Source organism: Erithacus rubecula (assembly GCF_903797595.1).
Source record: "Erithacus rubecula genome assembly, chromosome: 1".
Classification (NCBI taxonomy): Eukaryota; Metazoa; Chordata; class Aves; order Passeriformes; family Muscicapidae; genus Erithacus; species Erithacus rubecula.
This window is the reverse complement of record NC_136658.1, coordinates 86,912,654-86,930,339: the sequence shown is the minus strand read 5'-3', so window position 1 is coordinate 86,930,339 and position 17,686 is coordinate 86,912,654. Positions and strand designations below refer to the sequence as shown.

Genomic DNA, 17,686 nt, shown 5'->3' with positions numbered 1-17,686 from the left:
ATTTCTCACTGGAATTAAGTTAGGTGGATTCTCTGGAGTGCAACACTAAATGCATTTTATGTTCTCCATGTTGCCACATGAGACAAAATTACACCTAATTACTTTTAATTCCTTTTCCATCCTGTATGACTCATTAATATAATAGCATGGCATAGCATATACCATAAAAAGCATCAAAGGCAGCTTGTCCAGCAGGTCAGGGGAGGTGATCTGCCCCTCTGCTCTGCTCTGGTGAGACCCACCTGGAGTGCTGCATCCAGCTCTGGAGTCCTCATCAGCAGAGAAAGAACCTGGATCCCTCGGAGGGATCCCAGAGGAGGGCCACAGAGATGATCAGAGACATGAAGCAGCATTCCATGAGGACAGGCTGAGATTGCTGGGGTTGTTTAGCCTGGGGGGGAGAAGGCTCCATGGAAATGGGACTGGGGCCATCCTGTACCTAAAAGAGGCCTGTAAGAAAGATAGAGACAAAATTTGTAGGGCCTGTTTTGATAGGACAAGGGGTCATGGTTTCAAACTAAAAGAAAGTGGATTTAGATTAGATATAAGGAAGAAATTTTGTACAAGGGTAGTAAAACACTGAAACAGATTGCCCAGAGAGGTGGTAGGTGCCCCATTCCCAGGAACATTCAAGGTCAGGTTGGGCAGGACTCTCACCAGCCTGGTCTAGCTGAAGATATTTATTGCTATTAGAGGGACTTTAGAGGTCTCTTCCAATCCAAACTGTGCTATGATTATTTTAAAGGCTTTGCAGTTGTATCTTTCTTTTTGTTACTAGTTACTACTTTTATAACTGAAAACTAGCACTAGTTCAGTAGCGATTTTTATGCTGATGATCCACTGGGGTAAAAGAGTTTAATTGGCAAACTTCTTAATTACAGAGTGCTTAAGTTTGCAACCAGTTCATTTTGATGCCAATGATCAACTATCCCACTGTATTAATTCTAGTATTAGACCTTGCACCTGACACTGAGATGGGAAGCACTGATTGCATTCCTAGACTACCAGCCATTTACAGGGTGGGTTAATTCTTTTTCACTAGCTTAGTTCAAGGGTTGGAGTGAAGGAGGATTTTGCAGCCAGTTTAAGCCCATCTTCCAAGATTTCTAGAAGACAACCCCATTCACCCATCCAAATGAAGTTGACTATACTTTAAATCAAAGGGCAAATACTTTGAAAAATATTTTTCCTGGAGGGCCTGAAAAGCTTGGAGCATGTTGTTCTATCATTTTTGTTCCCATTAGTCTGATATATTTTCCCTGTGAAGCACATTACAGCTTGGAAGTGCCCAGTCCTGTGAAAGGTAAATTAATCAGAGGTATATAAGTCAAAAACCCCACAACAGAAGTCAGAAGGAAATCTAGTAGAAGAGAAGGCACTGACATTGCTGACATTACAGAAGAGTTTCAGACCACCTCCAAAAGCTATTTTGAAACCAGATCTGAACTGGACATACAATGCTAAGCTGTGTTGATGTGAGCAAAGTGGTGGGACCATGTGGAGTTTGGCCTTTATTTGGCAATATAGGAATAGCCTGTGGGACCATTGCTAGATTACTGATTCCAGCTCTGGTATTTCTTGGTGCTTTGCCAAAGACCTTATTGACTTGGAAAGAGTTTGGAGAAGAAAAATCTGAAATCTGAAGTGGTAGCTTTAAGAAAAAGTACTCAGAAGTTTGATTTATTTCATTTAACATAGAAAAGGCTGACAGGTAAATTGATTATGGCCTTTCTAAGGTATCTGTGTAGCCAAAGGTTATCTGATAGCAGAGGGCTTTTAGTCTCTCACACAAAAACAGAAGAAATGCAGTGAGTTGAAGTCAATGCTAAAGAGATTCAAACCATGGAGAAGATGAGGTTTTGACAATAATGAATTATAGAAGCAGCTTTGCCAAGGTTATGGATAACTCTCCGTCACTGAAATATTTTAATCCCAGGCTTCTTTTTTTGTAACCTTATGAAGCATATCCAGAGGTTATGAGCTTGAAGCATATGGCTTGGGATGAAGTTATTTAGCTTTTGTTATTCAAGAGGTCATTCTAGAGCAGGGTCTTCAAGAAAGGCTCCCATTAACCCTTTTTATAGTCAGGTAGAAACTCTATTGGCTCTTGTAAAACCTGTCTGTGTGGTACCAGGGCCTGTTCTCTGCTGGAAAATGTTTAGCATTTGATAGATTAAAAACATTTGAAAACCATTTATCAAGATTTCTGATCTAGGTTTGGTCTTAAAATCAACAGAAGAAAAGTAATCTTTAACATTACCTTAATAATATTTCTACTAAAACCACTATTCCTCACATAACACACAAGACAACCCAATGATGAAAAAATTCAATATACTAATATATATATGAGTACATATATATGGAATATATTGGATGCCTCCAGGGACTTATCAGCAAAACTGCCATCTTGCTAATATTTTCTGGTCTAGAGCACAGATACAGGGTTTTTGTACCCACAAATCTGCAGTCTGATATTCCTCTGTCTCCAGACAGGCAAGTCTGAATATACTGACATTACAGAAGAGCTAGCACTAAGCATTAGTTTGGTTGCCAGGTATTTTGCAGTAAGAAAAATAATGGCAACCTTTTTTTTTTTTTTTGAGAACCCCTTATGATCTTATGATTCCCCCTTGAGTTTTCAGAGCCTCTCACACTGTCAGGGATAAAGGTCCAGTTTATACACCTCTTCTTTTTTTCTTTTTTTTTTTTTTTCCCTGAAATTCCTTTCAGGTTTAGCCAAATTGCAAATTCTTTAAAATCTTTTTTTTTTTTTTTTTTTTTTTTTTCCTTTCCTGCTGTGACTTGTTTTCCTGAGGGAAAAGGGCTGTTATTGTGCCAACCAAACATAAATGTCTAAACCATTAGACAGCACATACACTGTGTTTGGATATCAAAGAGGAATTCACTTGTTGATGAGAAGGGAAAATAGAGGTTCAAGTTCCTTTCCCATCTGCCCCACTGTGTAGGACAAATGCCTTCACTGCTGACAAAACCAAGGATTGCTCCAGGATTCCCTGGATCCCTGGCATAAACACTGGTGCCTTGGTTTCCCTCTGTGAGATGTAACAGCCCAAACAGATCTCTCACTAGTGTCATTGCTTTGGTTGTTCAAAATGCAGCAAAGCAGCTTTGAGGGAAGAGTTGTGTGAAGATGCAGCACAACCATCCTACTAAAATTACATGCAATAGGGAGGGAGGAAGACTACTCTTTTATTTTAAGTTGGGAGTTGTGGGAAAATGTTAAGGGAATGACCCACATATTTCGATATTTGAAAGCTGATGGTTAAATGCCACTGCCATTTAATTGCATGATCCTGTTGCACAGAGATCACAATGTCAGTGTGCAACTGGGCAGAATTTTCAATGCATTGGGGCAGTAGCAAATCTAGTATTTCATATTTCTTTGGCTCTGAAAATTAATTTATTTTCTTTTAGCTTTCCTTCTAGTGTTCTTAGATAGGCATGAATTCCATTGAGTATATGGTAAAACAGCTCCAGAAATAAGGAAATAGTACAGGGAAATTCTACATATTTTACTGATATTAATAATCATATTATTAATGCAAGAAATAATATGAGATGTGAGAAAGTGAGAAGGATTTGATCCAAATTTAAAATTACACTGGGATTTTAGATTATAGTCTTCTGCATTTGTACATAGATTATTGGCTTCTGCATCTGTGTGGTTTCTACACATCCAAAAATCAGGTGAGTAGCAGAGACAGCAGAACTTGTTCAGCAGTGCAGAACAGCAGCCTGGGTCAGGGCAGATCTGTTGTCTGCTTCCATCTTCACTTCATTGCTTTACAAAGCACAGGCCATGATGGAATTTATGCAAAGCACACAAAGCAAGTTAATTACACTTTAATCCTCAGAAAGGTGGGTGACTGGGGCAAAGGTCTAGCAGTCTGTTCTGAAAGGCATAATCTACTCCACTCTGATGTGCTGCCAGCAGAAGATAATTTTCTTTATTGTTTCCTGTTCTCAGAAATGTTCCTAGACTAACAACAGATGTTTCTTTTCTATGAAAAAAAATCATGGCTTTTACATAGACATATAGAGGGAGAGAATGTAACCACCTGCAGACTTCAGATTGCAGCAAAAATACTTCATCGTTTTTTCATCATTTCTCAAAAGAAAAATACAGTTTTCTTTGCCCAGTGTAGGAACTAGTGGAGTGAAAAAATGGATCTGAAGTTGTTACATTCTACTAGAGTAAAAATTAAAGTATTATTGAAGTAAATATTTCAGTATGCTGCAATTTGCCCTTGCATTTAGGTTGTATTTGCTTCACCTTTAAGAAAAAAACACAATTAATATGAATAATCATATAATGGAGCAGGAATTTCTCTCTCTGTGGGTGGATGATTATTCAGTTGCATTTAATGTCCATGGAAAGTATGTTCCCAGGTATTCAACAAAGTTTTGATCAATGATTATTGATGGCTCTGTTAAGAGCTTATTAAAATTATTATGGAACTTCATGCTTGTGATTTATTAATTTAGTCCTTTATGATAAAACCAAGAAGGTAACATACTTAAGAAATTTCTTTTACCAAATCTGCCTAGAATTTTCTTGTATGGCTCAGCACAGTTCTCTCCACATCCCAACTGTCAGAATACCCAGTGACTTCTTCACCTCTGTAGCACTGGGCACCATGTACTTCAACATTTCTGATCTTTTAAACCATGTGAGCTTCAAAATTACAAGCCAGTGGAGATGTGGAAAAGCTAATTGTACCTGAGCAGTCCAGGCATTCATGAGCCATTTCATTGGTTGTTTAGGCTATTTTACTTTTAAAACTCATGTATTTTCATTCCTCTTGAGTTTTTCTCATTGACATATTCCTCTCTTACATTTTGGGTGCCAATTATGGAGTTCCTCCCATTTGGATGAGGCCTGTCAGCCTGGCTGAGGTGTGTCAGTGGGGGTCTCCCTGTTACAGGATTGACAGGGAGCTTTGATAGCAAATTGCTGGGTACAAACTGGCTGGTTTCTGCTCAATACTTAACATAAGAATGTCATGCATAATGTTGTTATTACATTAATTAAATTATAATAGGGATACAGTGCCACACCCTGAAAATTAAAATCAACACTGCAATGTTAATTATGCCTCCAGCATTTTATTTGTAGATGTAGATATTCAATATATTGATATATTGCTCAATTAGGTATATTTAGTGCAGCCTCTTTTCCTCCCTTTTGCTATAAAATAAATTCAAAAGAGCCTTATAAATTAAACCCCTGTATATTTCAGTCAGCAGGATATTCAGTATGTCAGATGCCTAAATGTCTTCCAAAATGGCATTTCTGGCAGTAATATACTTAGAGATTTATATGAGACCAGTGCAGTTGGTAAAGCATGGTGCTCATAATGCCAAGGTTGAGGGTTTGATCCCTGTGTGGGATCATTCCATTCACTTAAGAGTTGGACTTGATGATCCTTGTGGGTCCCTTTCAACTCAGAATATTCTGTGGTTCAGTGATTTCTTACATATTCTGATAGCATTAAGGCAATAGCAAGGAGATGGAGCAGTTTTTCATGTATTTGAGTCACATTACCAGAAACAGAATAAACAGTTCTTGCATTCTTGTGGAAACGTTAATTACTCACATGGCACAACATCATTACAATCAAGACAGAGCAATCAGTTCATATAACAAACTCTATAATCAAAGTAATGTAATCAATGTAAGTAATCAACTATAATAAGCAATTAAATACCTAACTGCATCAAGCAATAACTAAAATTACAGCCTTGAATAGTATCAGCTAATTGCACCATTAGAAACTTGTATAAAAGCCAGTTGTAACTCTAAGTTTTTGACTACACAACATAGCTGTTACAGGTGTTGTGGGAAGGTTTATAGCCTCATCCTGAGAGACACTGGCTAGCAAGACTTGACTAAAGAAAAGCAGACTTGTTCCTGAGCCAGGCATGGATTTGCTGTCAGTCCAGTCTGTTCGTGCCCATTGTCCAACAATGGGGCAGCTCCAGCACCTGAAGGCTTTTCATTTGACTGTAGCAGTCAAATAACTAGGAGCACTAACCTCACCAAAGTAAAGAATAAGACTAAGGTTACCACTGCAAAGTATTTGCATAAAATAAAAATAAGTGAGAAAATATAAAGTGAGACAACCATGTATGTGTGTTTTTCAGCCATGACAGTGTACAGGTATTCTGAATATTTACTGGTTTGAAAGACCTGAAATTAATTTGTACTGCCAAGTATTAAGAGGATTCTGTAAGATCCAGTCTTTCTGATTAAATAGAAATACTAAAAAGAACCTCAGGAAAGCACAATGTGAAGTATATCTGGTATTTGAAAGTAAAGTTTTAAGCCCCACCAGCTGCTTTTCCTATTTTCAGCACTGAAGTTGGGTTGTTTCAGCATAGCAGACAAAATAGGCAGGGTCTCTGAAGAAGATTAGCTCTTGAATTCATGCAAGGCAGATGTAGAAGTGCAGGAAAGGGTAAGTGCTGTCTGCAGTCTGCAGTGGAATTGCTCTCGTGGCATGACTTCACCCCAAGAATGTAACCAGATACCGTGGTGGCTGCCTCTGCAGTGCTTAAACAACACTGGGAATGTATTATTTGCACCAGGGGATCACTAATGTGTACTCACAGTAGCAGTATGGCATGGACAGAGGCATGTCTCTGTCTCTGCATCTCTTTGAAGGGTTTGATCAGCTGTGCATTTGGGAGCCCTTGACTCCTAAGGCACAGGCAGTAAGTGTAGGAACTGAATTAACACACACTAGCCATGGCTGCAGCTTAGGTAAAAAGAGCGCTTGAAAACCTAATTTTAGGGCTTAAAGTTTCTTAATATACTTAATATAAATATTGAAAAACAATACTAAAAGAATGGAAAGCATTCTGTTTCTGATGATCTGGTTCACTTCAGCCCTTGGCAGTGGCATGACCTTGGGGCTGAGCTGCTGCACTCACACAGGACTGTGGGAATCCAGAAATGGCTCACTTTTTTTATAGCACTCCCCCTTCCAAACCCCACCCAGCATGTGCTATGCACATCCTGACAGCCTAGGACTTTCCATGTCAGTAATCAAGGTGATGCTAGCAAAAAGGCAAAACATCAGAAAAAGTAGGAAACAATCACTAGTATCACAGAGGAGGAAAACAGCTGAAATGCAGACGTGGAAAAGCCTGGAGGCCACTTGATGAAGTGAAACTGGACTGACACATTTGGATTCAAAAGCTTATTATGACCTTAGTGGCTATTACATAAAAGTTGTTAATAATTCTAGAAAAGACTGTCTTGGTGCATGGTCAAAAGGTGAAAAAGGAAGGGATTATAATAGAAGCATAGAATTATTTAGGTTGGAAAAGACCTTTAAGATTATCAAGTTCAACATAAAATTAACACTACCAAATTGAGTAGTGCATTCAATTTTCTGACCATAACTGTACTTTCCCAAATTCCTTAATTTAAAAAAAAAAAAAAAAAAAGGTTTGTTTATTTCTGTTTTACAATTTCTCTCTTTCAGTCATCTCTCTATGATGTCCATAGCTTTATTTTCTAGCACCTGGACTTCCTTTCAGGGTCACAGTGGTTTTTAAACCTGAGGTTTTGTAGCAACCACAGCATTCCAGATAGCTGTCAGCCAAATGCTTACAGCCTGTTTGTTGTGTGGATTCAATTTCCTTGTGAATAAGAGAGATGGAGATGCAATGGCAGCCTCTTTAGAATCTCTGGCACTGACTGAAAGAGCACATTCTGGCAAAGGGCAGGAGCTGGTGCCTGGCACTCCATAAGGGCTGTCCCAGATATTGAAGGGAGGAGAGAGAAGCCCACTGTGCCTCATGGTGGTGGTGAAAATTTGATATCTCATGAATTATGAGTAAGGCATTCTGTTGGACTATCAGGAAGTTAAAGACTTTTTAACACAAGAGAGGATACAGGTCTTTAGGAAACTAGCTGTTTTGAAATTGTTATTTTAATCAGTTAGTTTTCTGGCAGTTAATGTGGGTTCAATAATTGGAAATACAGGCTTGGAGATTTCAGGGGTTATTATATCTTCTTTTTCCATATAACAGTGAAATTCTGCAAGATAAATTGTTTTCTGAAAGCCATTTCTGCTTCAGAAATTACAAACTGAGAACTGAATTGCAGGTTTATCTGCCAGTGAGTAAAAGCCCAAAAAACTCAAAAAATCCACCCTTGTTTCTGATTCTAGAGAGGTATGGTCATATGCTCTGTGTGGGGGTTGGGCAGCAAACTGAGGTATAAATGTTTTGTTCTTCAAAGCTGAAGCCCTCTCACTGCAGTATTGATGATACTAGCCTTGGACTCAGAAGTTCAAACTGGCCAGAGCCAATATGGAAACTGTTCATAAAAGTTTTTTAAATGGACATATTTCATTTGTTTATGATTGAAAGAACAAAGATTTTTGTATTAATTTCTCCTGTGAATTCCTAGGATTTGCCAGCAGTCTTCTCAGGAGAAGCCCTTCTCATTGGGAAAGCTGTTGTAAAAGATGGAGAAACAGCCCTTGGTCAGAGAGAGACAGGAATTACAAAAGACCTGTAGCATTTCCTCTCATTGTTTGTACAGGGTTGGATCCAACCAGCTCCAGCTTGGGCCCCCAGACAGTGATCCAGCCTGCCTGCTTTCCCAGGCTCCTAACATGTTGTCCCTTCTCTTAGGAGCTCCTTTTATCTTTGCTCTGAAAGCCCCCAGGTTTGTATGCTCCCATGTGCTGTGTGCTCTGGGCCAGTGTGGGGCACACACAGATACCTGTGCTCCATTACCCCTCCAGTGGAGCATAAAGCTAATTGCTAATAACATCTATTTGTTCATGTTTCCATGCCTGTTTTCAGGAAGTTAACAAAGAGTGTGATCTTGAAGGGAATTATAATCTCCAGAACACTCAGCTGTTGGCACAAAGCTGAGCTGGCATTGAAGGGTGATGTTTCAGTTTGTTTTTAGGATTAAACTTGAAAAATCTTGGCAGCTATCCCTCTCCTATTCATTGCTAGCTTTGATGTAGATGAAAACAACTGAAAACAGAAAATTAAAACTTGACGCTAATGAGACACTGAAAACATGATTCTGGTTTTGGACTCCTCAATTTTATCTATATTCATCTTTTACATGTGACCAGGATGGTTCCTTGCTCCCCAGGCCAACTGGCAGGGTGAAGCCCACGTCCTCACTCTCAGAGTCTCTTGGAATGTAAATGGAAATGTCCAAGATACTTGCTGGGAATGGTTCTTGGCCCATACTAATTTACAAACCATGCCCAGAAATTATTTTGGAGGGGTGATAGTTTGCCCAGGCCAAAGCCATCACCAGCAGAGTTCTAACAATTTAATGAGCTTGATGCTCGAGTTTCAGCCCTGGGAACATTCCCTGGCACTGATTAATCTACACCTCTCTCAATGCAGCTATGGAAGCTAAGACTAAATAAATACTGCAATTGGAAAAAAATAGCCCTCACTGTATAATTATTTCAATAAATTATTAGCTATGTTTTGTGAAGTATGGCATACATTTCAGTCAATACAGTTTAAGCTATATCTCCATTTTCTGAAAGTGAGCTTACACATAAGGGAGATGGAATTTTCCCTATGTTATCCAAAATATATCTGTTCTCCAAGGAAACAAAAACTGGCATAGAAAAAGTTTCTTTCCATACCTCAGTGAAGAGTCCTTCTACCTCCCCACAGACATTTTATCAAATCCACCAAAGATACTGTTAAAAGAGTACTTTTCTTAAAAACATACTGCAATGCTCCCACCATCAAAGAAAATGTGGTGTTTCTATTGTATGCTCTTAGAATGAAGCAATCAGCCAAACCAAAACTCTCTATATTTGTATCAAATCTTCTCTTCCTTGGCATAAAGCCTTCCCTCTTATGCATCTGTCACTCTCAGGTTTTAATACACATACTAGAAAAGTATTGAAATAAAAAATTCAAGAAGAGGGAAAGCTACAGTTTGCCTTGTAGGGTTCAAGGCTGAGCATTTCTGATTTGTCTGAAATTAAAGGGAAGTACTGGATGTCCTGGGTTTTGGGGTTTTTTTTGACACATCTGAAAATTTTCTAAACTTATCTTGATGGTGTTCTGACTGTACCTGCTCAGTATACACAAACACACTCAAATGTAGTTAGCTAAGAAATCATCTTTTCCAGTGCTCAGAATTGAATAAAACCTGTCCATTTTTCCTTTGCATCAATAAACAAACCCAAGAATATAACTACATTTTTTATAGATAATTCTTCCCCTTTTTACCAGCCTACATGTTTTGTCCTCTGCATGTATCAGCAGAGCTTTAACCAGCAGAACTTTCCCACCTGCCCATTCCCACTTAAAGGGACTTACACAAAGAAGCAGAGAAGGGGAATGCATTGTTTATTATATATTAATATTACACTTTAGGTATTGCATAGCTCTGTTTCAATAATAGTGGTTGAGGAAGTTCTTGGTATCAAATGATATTGAGTCAGTTAAAAAGAATATTGTTGCTATATACTTTAGAGTTACTCTTAATAGATGAAAAGTATACATATAGATACACACACACATATAGTATTTAAAAATAGCTCTGTCTCAACCACTATTGCTATAAACAGTAGAATAAAGAAGTATCAAGGACTGATAGGTATATATTATTTTCATACACAATCTGTTGTGAGCAATGTGAAGTATTTTAAGTCTGTCAGGAATACTTTTATAGCTTTAAAGTATAACTCAGTTGCCTTTGGTAAAAGACACTCCTACAAAGCCCTTATAGCACCCCTGGGTGCTTATGTGGTGTGACATACCACTGGATAACTTTTAAACACTTTTTAATATCTGTGTGGTGCCTTATTCATATAAACACCTTAGCAGACAGACAGACAGACCACAGCACCTCTGTGGCATGAAAATGGAAGATTTTACCAATGCAACCTTTTGGCATCCCTAATGTATCCTTACTTAAAAGCTGTGTTCTTTAGGTGTGAAATTCTGTAGGTGTCTGGACAAGGCCAATGTTATCTAATCTTTGGTTTTTTTGTACGCTTGATCATCACTCGTGTATTTGATTGCACATAGGGGTGCATTTAGAGAAAAAGTACTTTTTGCCATGACTGTGCATGCAAATGTAATAACTGTATTCATTGTGATCACTTCCAAGTCACAGCTCTGACCTTTTTGCTGCCCAGCAATATCAAGCTATAATGTCTGGTATGGATTAATCAATCACCTCTTTCCTCAGAGAACAGTGCTCCTTCCAGTCACAAGCACACTAGGATGAAAAGACCAAACCAATAAAAGGACCAATTTATTTTTTAAGAGCATAACCCAATTACCTGTGCTTAGAGCAGTGTCAGCTGGCACAGGTGGCTCAGAACTGTGCCCATTTTGAGTGTCCAGTCTTAGTTTCTCCAAGGATGGTGACTCTAAAACCACTCTGGGAAACCTGTTCCAGTGTTTAATCACCCATAGAATAAAAATGTTTCTTCTTATGTTTAAGTGGATTTTCCCACATTTCAGTTTGTCCCCACTGCATCTTGTCATTTTTCTGGAGATAAATATGTCTCCATCTTCTTCACTTCCCCATCAAGTGCTGATCCATATTGAAAATGTACATGGGAACCTTCTCTTGTCTTGGCTGAACAGTCCCAGCTCTGCTTCTCTTATGACAGATATTCCAGCCTGTCCATGGTCTATCTCATTCTGGGGAGCCCAGCACTCCAGCCCAGGTCTCTCTGAACAATGACATGGTCCTGTGCTGTTTCAGCCACTCATCCCAGTTTTGTATCATCTGCTAGCTACCCCTCATCCAGTTCAGTAATTGAGATGTTACACAATATTGTCCTAGTATTGACCCCTGGGGCAGACAACTATTAAATCACCTCCAGCTGGACTTCATGTCACTGCCCCCAAGACTATGACCTCAGCAGTTCTGCCAGCTTTCAGTCCACCTCACTCTCCATTTATTTAGCCCATATTTCATCAGCTTGGCTGTGAGAAAGACTGACAGAGGGATTTGTGAAGATAAAGAACCAGAAGCAGGTGAGTAAGAAGCTCCACTCATGCACCAAGCCAGTCATATTGTGCAAAAAAGGCACTGAATGCTTTGATCTTTACTATGTCTTTGTATTGTGTTGCCTGCCTTATTCAGTAATGTGCACATATTTTTCTGATTTCTCTTTTGCTCTAATACACCCGACAGAAGCTCTTCTTCCTGCCCTTTGCAACCCCTGGACTGAATTCCAGGAGAGCTTTGGCTTTCCTAATCCCATCTATGCATGCTCCTATAATTTTTCTGTTTTCCTCCCTGGTGATTTCCCGTTTGTTGTGCTTCTCATAGACTTCCTTTTCATGCCTGAGTTACATCTGGAGCTCCTTGTTTATCCACACAGGCCTCATGCTGCCTTTGCTTGATTTCTGCTAGATGGGATGAACTGTTTCTCAATTTGGAGGAGATGAACCTTGAATATCAACCCACTTTCCTGCACCTCATTGCTTTCCAAGGACTGTATCCCATGGGATTCTTCCAAACTTATCACTGAATAAGCCAAAGTCTCCTTTCTTCAAGTCCAGAGTTGGGATCCTGCTCCATCCTCTCCAGATTCTGAACCCCACCAGATCATTCATGGCAAGGCTGCCCCTGACCTTCACATCCCTGAGCAATCTTTCCTTTTTTGTAACTGTGAAGTCCAGCAGAACTCCCCTCCTTGTCAGCTCCTTGTTCTGGCAGAGAAACTACAATCCTCGTAGACCTCCCAACCAGATCTGTCCCTGGAAGTCATGGCTAAAGGCTAATTCTTTCCCAGGACTGTGCAGGAATGTTGACCTAGTTCAAGACATGGCATGCTGTTTGTGTGGTATTTGCTTTTCCTCTAGAGAAAAAGAATTACTAAAGCACTTTTTTCTTACACTTATGTAGTATAAATAAATATTTTTGGATGCAGGAAGCTAACCTTTCTGTAACCCTTGAGAGTTGGTGTCTAAACTTGCTTAAGTTTGCCAGAGTAATCAGAAAGGCAAACAAGCTGATGGAGGAGCTTTAGTCATTGATCTGTCTGCATTCCTGCCTAGCTCTGCATTTTAACTAATTATCTATTTTGGATCAGCACATTTATACAGTTCACACTTCATTATCCAGCAAGCAGATAATACTCTGCTTGTGATCTGAAGCAGTGCAGATCTTTCTGCAAAATTTGAGTTATTCCTAGATGGATCTTAATGGTTTAAAATGCAGTGAAAATTAATCAGTGAAGATTTCTGCTAACAATTTAAATAGTCCTTTGTAAGTTGGCATGGAAAGAGGGGATGCAGGTAGTGTGTTTGTATCTTCTGTCTTGGATCTGGTCTAACTGACAAACTGAGGAGCAATGATCAGATCAGGACTAGATAAGTGATGGAAAGTTGAAAAAGTTGTTTGTTTGGTTGGTTTTTTACACAAACATAAATAATTCCAGCACTGCTTTGGAATAGACATTGGTTCATAGAGGACTAAAGTTGTCAAATCCTCCCAAAACAAATATAGTCTAGTCCTGAAACTGACTGAGGTATGCACCCTGCAGCCTTCAAAGTGGCTGTTTGCCAAGGTCAGAAGCACACATTTTCCATCTGGCCAAGGGTATTTCATTGTGTTCTTCCTTTATATCAGTTTGTGGGAACTGTTACAAGCAAAATATGAAATATAAGCAGTGAATGCATCTTTTGTAATAGCATAAATGGAAAATAAAGCAAAACCAAACAATGTAAATTGCTTTATCTTTATTTCTTCATTATTCTTTGTTTTACTTCTGGGGTTTGAAGTGTGTGTTATAAATGGAATACTCAAACTATTATCTATTTTACTTTGTTCTTACCATGGACATTGCTGAAATTCTTTAAAAAGCAAGTTCCATATCTTGAAAAAAACCTGCAAAATAAGTCTTGGTTCTTAGGTAAAAAACTGTACCAGAAAAAAAAAGAGTGACTGGACCATTCTCAGAGCAGTACTATTTGACGTCAAGTGTGGTAAAATGACATCAAGTGGTTAAATGCCAGAGGTGGCATCTTTTAGAGAAAAACAGGATACTCACATAGCTTAGTGGTGGGGTGAAGATGGAAAATGTAACCCTGAGGAGAGGCATTCCAGAAAAGAAGCCAGCATAGGGGTGTGAGCTGTTTACCCAAGTGACTGCATCACTTCAGCTCCACAGAGCTGTAAGCATCCACATGGGGACATGGTGCCTTCCACTTCCTCCAAACCAATCACTTTTTTGGCTGTTTTTCTCTTTACAGGAACCCAGACCTCTGTATAATAAAAGATGCCAGTTTTATTCAAGTGGAATAGGATTCCTGTATGATGCCTACCAGACTGAGGTAAACAAACTGACCTCATCATGTCTTCATTTCTGCTGTGCTGGGGAGGAGTGGGGGGGATGTTTGACAGCATGTCTGTGCACATAGGTCATGAGTAGATAGAAATCCCAGTTCTTCTCCCACAAGTGATTCCCTGCTTGTCCAAGCCTCTGATGGTTGCAGATCACTACAGTCAGTTTTGAGGTTTTGAGTCATCATCAGTGTTTGTATCCAGCACATTACTCTGAGGCTGGAATGATTCCTAGTCCATCTATGCTGTAGAATAACTGTCTCTAATGTGTTTGTCACATTGGCATCTTCCTCTAAGAAGGCTTTCATAGACTCCAAGTGGAGTAGGAAATATCTAAAGTAATACATTTGTATCATCCAGGAGACTTCAAATCTCTGTATTTATCCAGCACAGCCCAAGAACATCAGTGGTTTGAATGCAGCATTCTTATTATCTCAATGACATTAACCTGGTCATAAAAGTGCCCATATCCAACTGCCTAGTTTCCTGGGAAGTCCAGATTTAGTTTCTTTTCCTATTTTATTATTGTGGTAAATTGGTGAGTGAATAGAAAAGCAAATGGAGAACAGCTGAACAGTGTGTAACTTCTAAGAAGCCAGTTGTTCTTCATCACCATTCCTGCCTTGGCTAGAAAAAGGTGTATGGGGAATGTTGCCACTAACACTTCTAGAAAGCTTAGTCAAGTATACTACCAGGTTAAGCAGCTCCTTAAATCTTGCTGCTAGGGCATGCTGGTGTTGATTCCAGAAAATGTCTGACAAAAATATTTCACTGATCTCCTCATGTAAAGACCGACCCAGACAAACTTCTGAAGTGTGACAACACCCTTTCCTGTAAGATTTACTTCTTCCTCTTCTAGAGTCTGCATGCACACTCAGACTCAGACATGGCCTGAGAAATTCTTCTGATTCCTTTAATAAGTGTGTGGTTGGTGTCACACTGACCACAGTTCCTTGCAGGTGACCCCAGCCTCAGGCTTCTGGCCAGACAGTTTTCCACAGCTCTGTTGATTCTGGGAATGCCTAAACTTGGGCCACCCAGAGCTCCTTCCTGTATTCTGGAAAAAAACCAAGCCCCATATCTTTTAGAAGTGTAGGTAGTTTCTAATAATATTCTTGTCTGGTTGTTCACTGATTTACAGTCAGTGTATGTTAATTCAGAGTTAAAGTTCTATAGCATTTATACTTGGCTTTTGCTTTTCCAAAGGCAGCCAGGTAGTGAGCAGGGGACATGCTCTGCATGTCAGGCAAACATTTAATTAGAAAAGCAGATTGTTTATTGACTGCAAGTTTCCTTTTGATTGACATCTCTCACCTGTAAGTGGTCTCCAGCTCATTTGGTTTGCCTGTTTCAGCTCTCTTTGCTCAAAGCAGAAAATTTTTGATTTTCTTGCAATTACTATGAGAGAATATATCTTCAGTTGGTGCTGAGGGGATAATAAATCACAAATGTCCAGGACATGAAAAAGCTGTGTGTCTGGTCACTGAAATGCAATAATAGGTCTGGACATGCAGAACACCCACAAATGGCCTCTTTCCACCACCCTTGCTCACACCACACACAAATTTGTTTATTTTGGTTTATTCACTGTTCCTCTAAAAAGGAGTGTCTTGTTCTATGCATGTTTTTAAAATGCAGAGATAAAAATAGATAACTACAGTAACTTCCTTGGCCAGTAATATGTGTCTCATAGTGTAGAAGCAGCCAAAAACATGTTTAAGATCATGCTGATCTCTGTGTTTTGTACTTCCAGCCTTCCCCATTAAAAGAGCAGACTGGCCTTATTATTGCTTGGAGAGGCAAAAGTTACATTTACTTCCTTTTAGAAGTGGTCCCCAAACCATGTATCAGAACAAATAACTTTTTAGCAGCCCAATCCATCTTATAAAGCCCTCCTATCCCAATCATGCATGTGTATTTTATTTAGGGTATTTTTATTTTTTATATTTATTTAGGGTATTTTAACTCTGCAGGTCCCAGGCCATTTTCCTGCATACAGGAGGTCAAAACCAAAGTCTGAAGATCCCCTGAATGCAAAAGTATAGGGCATCCCACAACATGGCTGAGGTAGCCCACTGTGCTCCAGGGTTGGTTTTCAGCCTGCTTTGAGAAGTAGGCATGTGGGATGGTTCAGTCTCTGCCTCTTAAGCTGATGCAGTCAGTGACAGTAGGTGCTCCTCTTCTGCAGGAACCTGCAGCTCAGGCTGGCAGCTGCTGCTGGATGAGACTTCAGGCCCTTAGGTGACACTCCAGTGAGTTCAGACTCAGTACAGCAATGGTGATGAAACAAGGTCCTGTCTCAGGGTGAGATGTCCTTGTGACAAGTGTCTGTATCAAACTCCATTTCCAGATTGCAGCCTAGGCTGAGACTGTCCTTTCCTAAGCTACATTTTGGGATTGAAGAGATGATTTGTATGAGACACAAGCCACAGGTACAGCCTTCTCCTGAGCAACAAAGCAATCCCAAGGAATAATTTTAATCTCCTTTAAACATTAGTTTTGTCACCCATCTTCCACTGCTCAATCAAATCCTGCCAAGGAGAAGTGTGGCAAGTTGGAGACCAGTTGTGAGATGAACTTCCTCTGTTGCTGGGGGTGTGTATTTAAGGCTTTCCTTTTTGCTGGGAACAAGCAGGTGAGGAGTACAGACTCACCAACAGTGACAGCTTTCATACTGAATGGATATACAGATCCAGGGCTTAGGAAGTGAGAAACATCTGGTTTAACATCTCTTGTGGACACTGTTCCATACAGAAACACATTCATGGCTAAGCCAGAGCTGTCTGATAAACTTGTCCAAAGCAGGCATGTATTTATCCATTCAATAATACATTTTAATTGCATTTTGTGAACAAAAGATCTATCAGTGTTACAGAGATTTTTTTCCTATCAAATAAAAGCTATAGAAAGAATGTATTTTCCTACTACTAGCTTTTAAAACCTGAAAACTCCCCAGTCAATTTCAAAGTCAATAAGCTAAAACTCTCAAGGAAAGAAAAATGCCTTACATATAAAGTATTTCAATTGGTCTGTACTGCCAAATAGAAGTGATTAATGCTTACCACACTTAAGGAGTCATTAAAATGATTTTGTGTCTGTATGGAGAGTGGCTTACGTGTGCCTGCCTTTATTTTTCCCACATCTGTCCATCCCTGCAATTCCTTCTCACGCAAATAAACCTTTTAAGTTTTGTATTCAAGAGCCTGCAATAAATGGTACTTATTTGCTGAAGTGCTTGGATCTTTTCTGAATTCTTCTGTTTGTGGGTTTCTTCGAGACTGTTCTTGCTGTTGTTCATAATTACTTCCTTCTTCAGGAGGGTTTCACTGAAAGGGGAGA

At 39.4% G+C, this 17,686-nt stretch overlaps 1 protein-coding gene across 1 annotated transcript in view; it reads left to right on the top strand.

The window, feature by feature from the left end:
- Positions 1 to 17,686, top strand: part of TMEM255B (transmembrane protein 255B) — a 61,195-nt gene that overhangs the window by 30,059 nt on the left and 13,450 nt on the right. Inside the window, exon 5 of the mRNA XM_079316939.1 lies at positions 14,257 to 14,337. Coding sequence (XP_079173065.1) covers positions 14,257 to 14,337 — 81 coding nt within the window. The remainder of the gene's footprint in view (positions 1 to 14,256; positions 14,338 to 17,686) is intronic.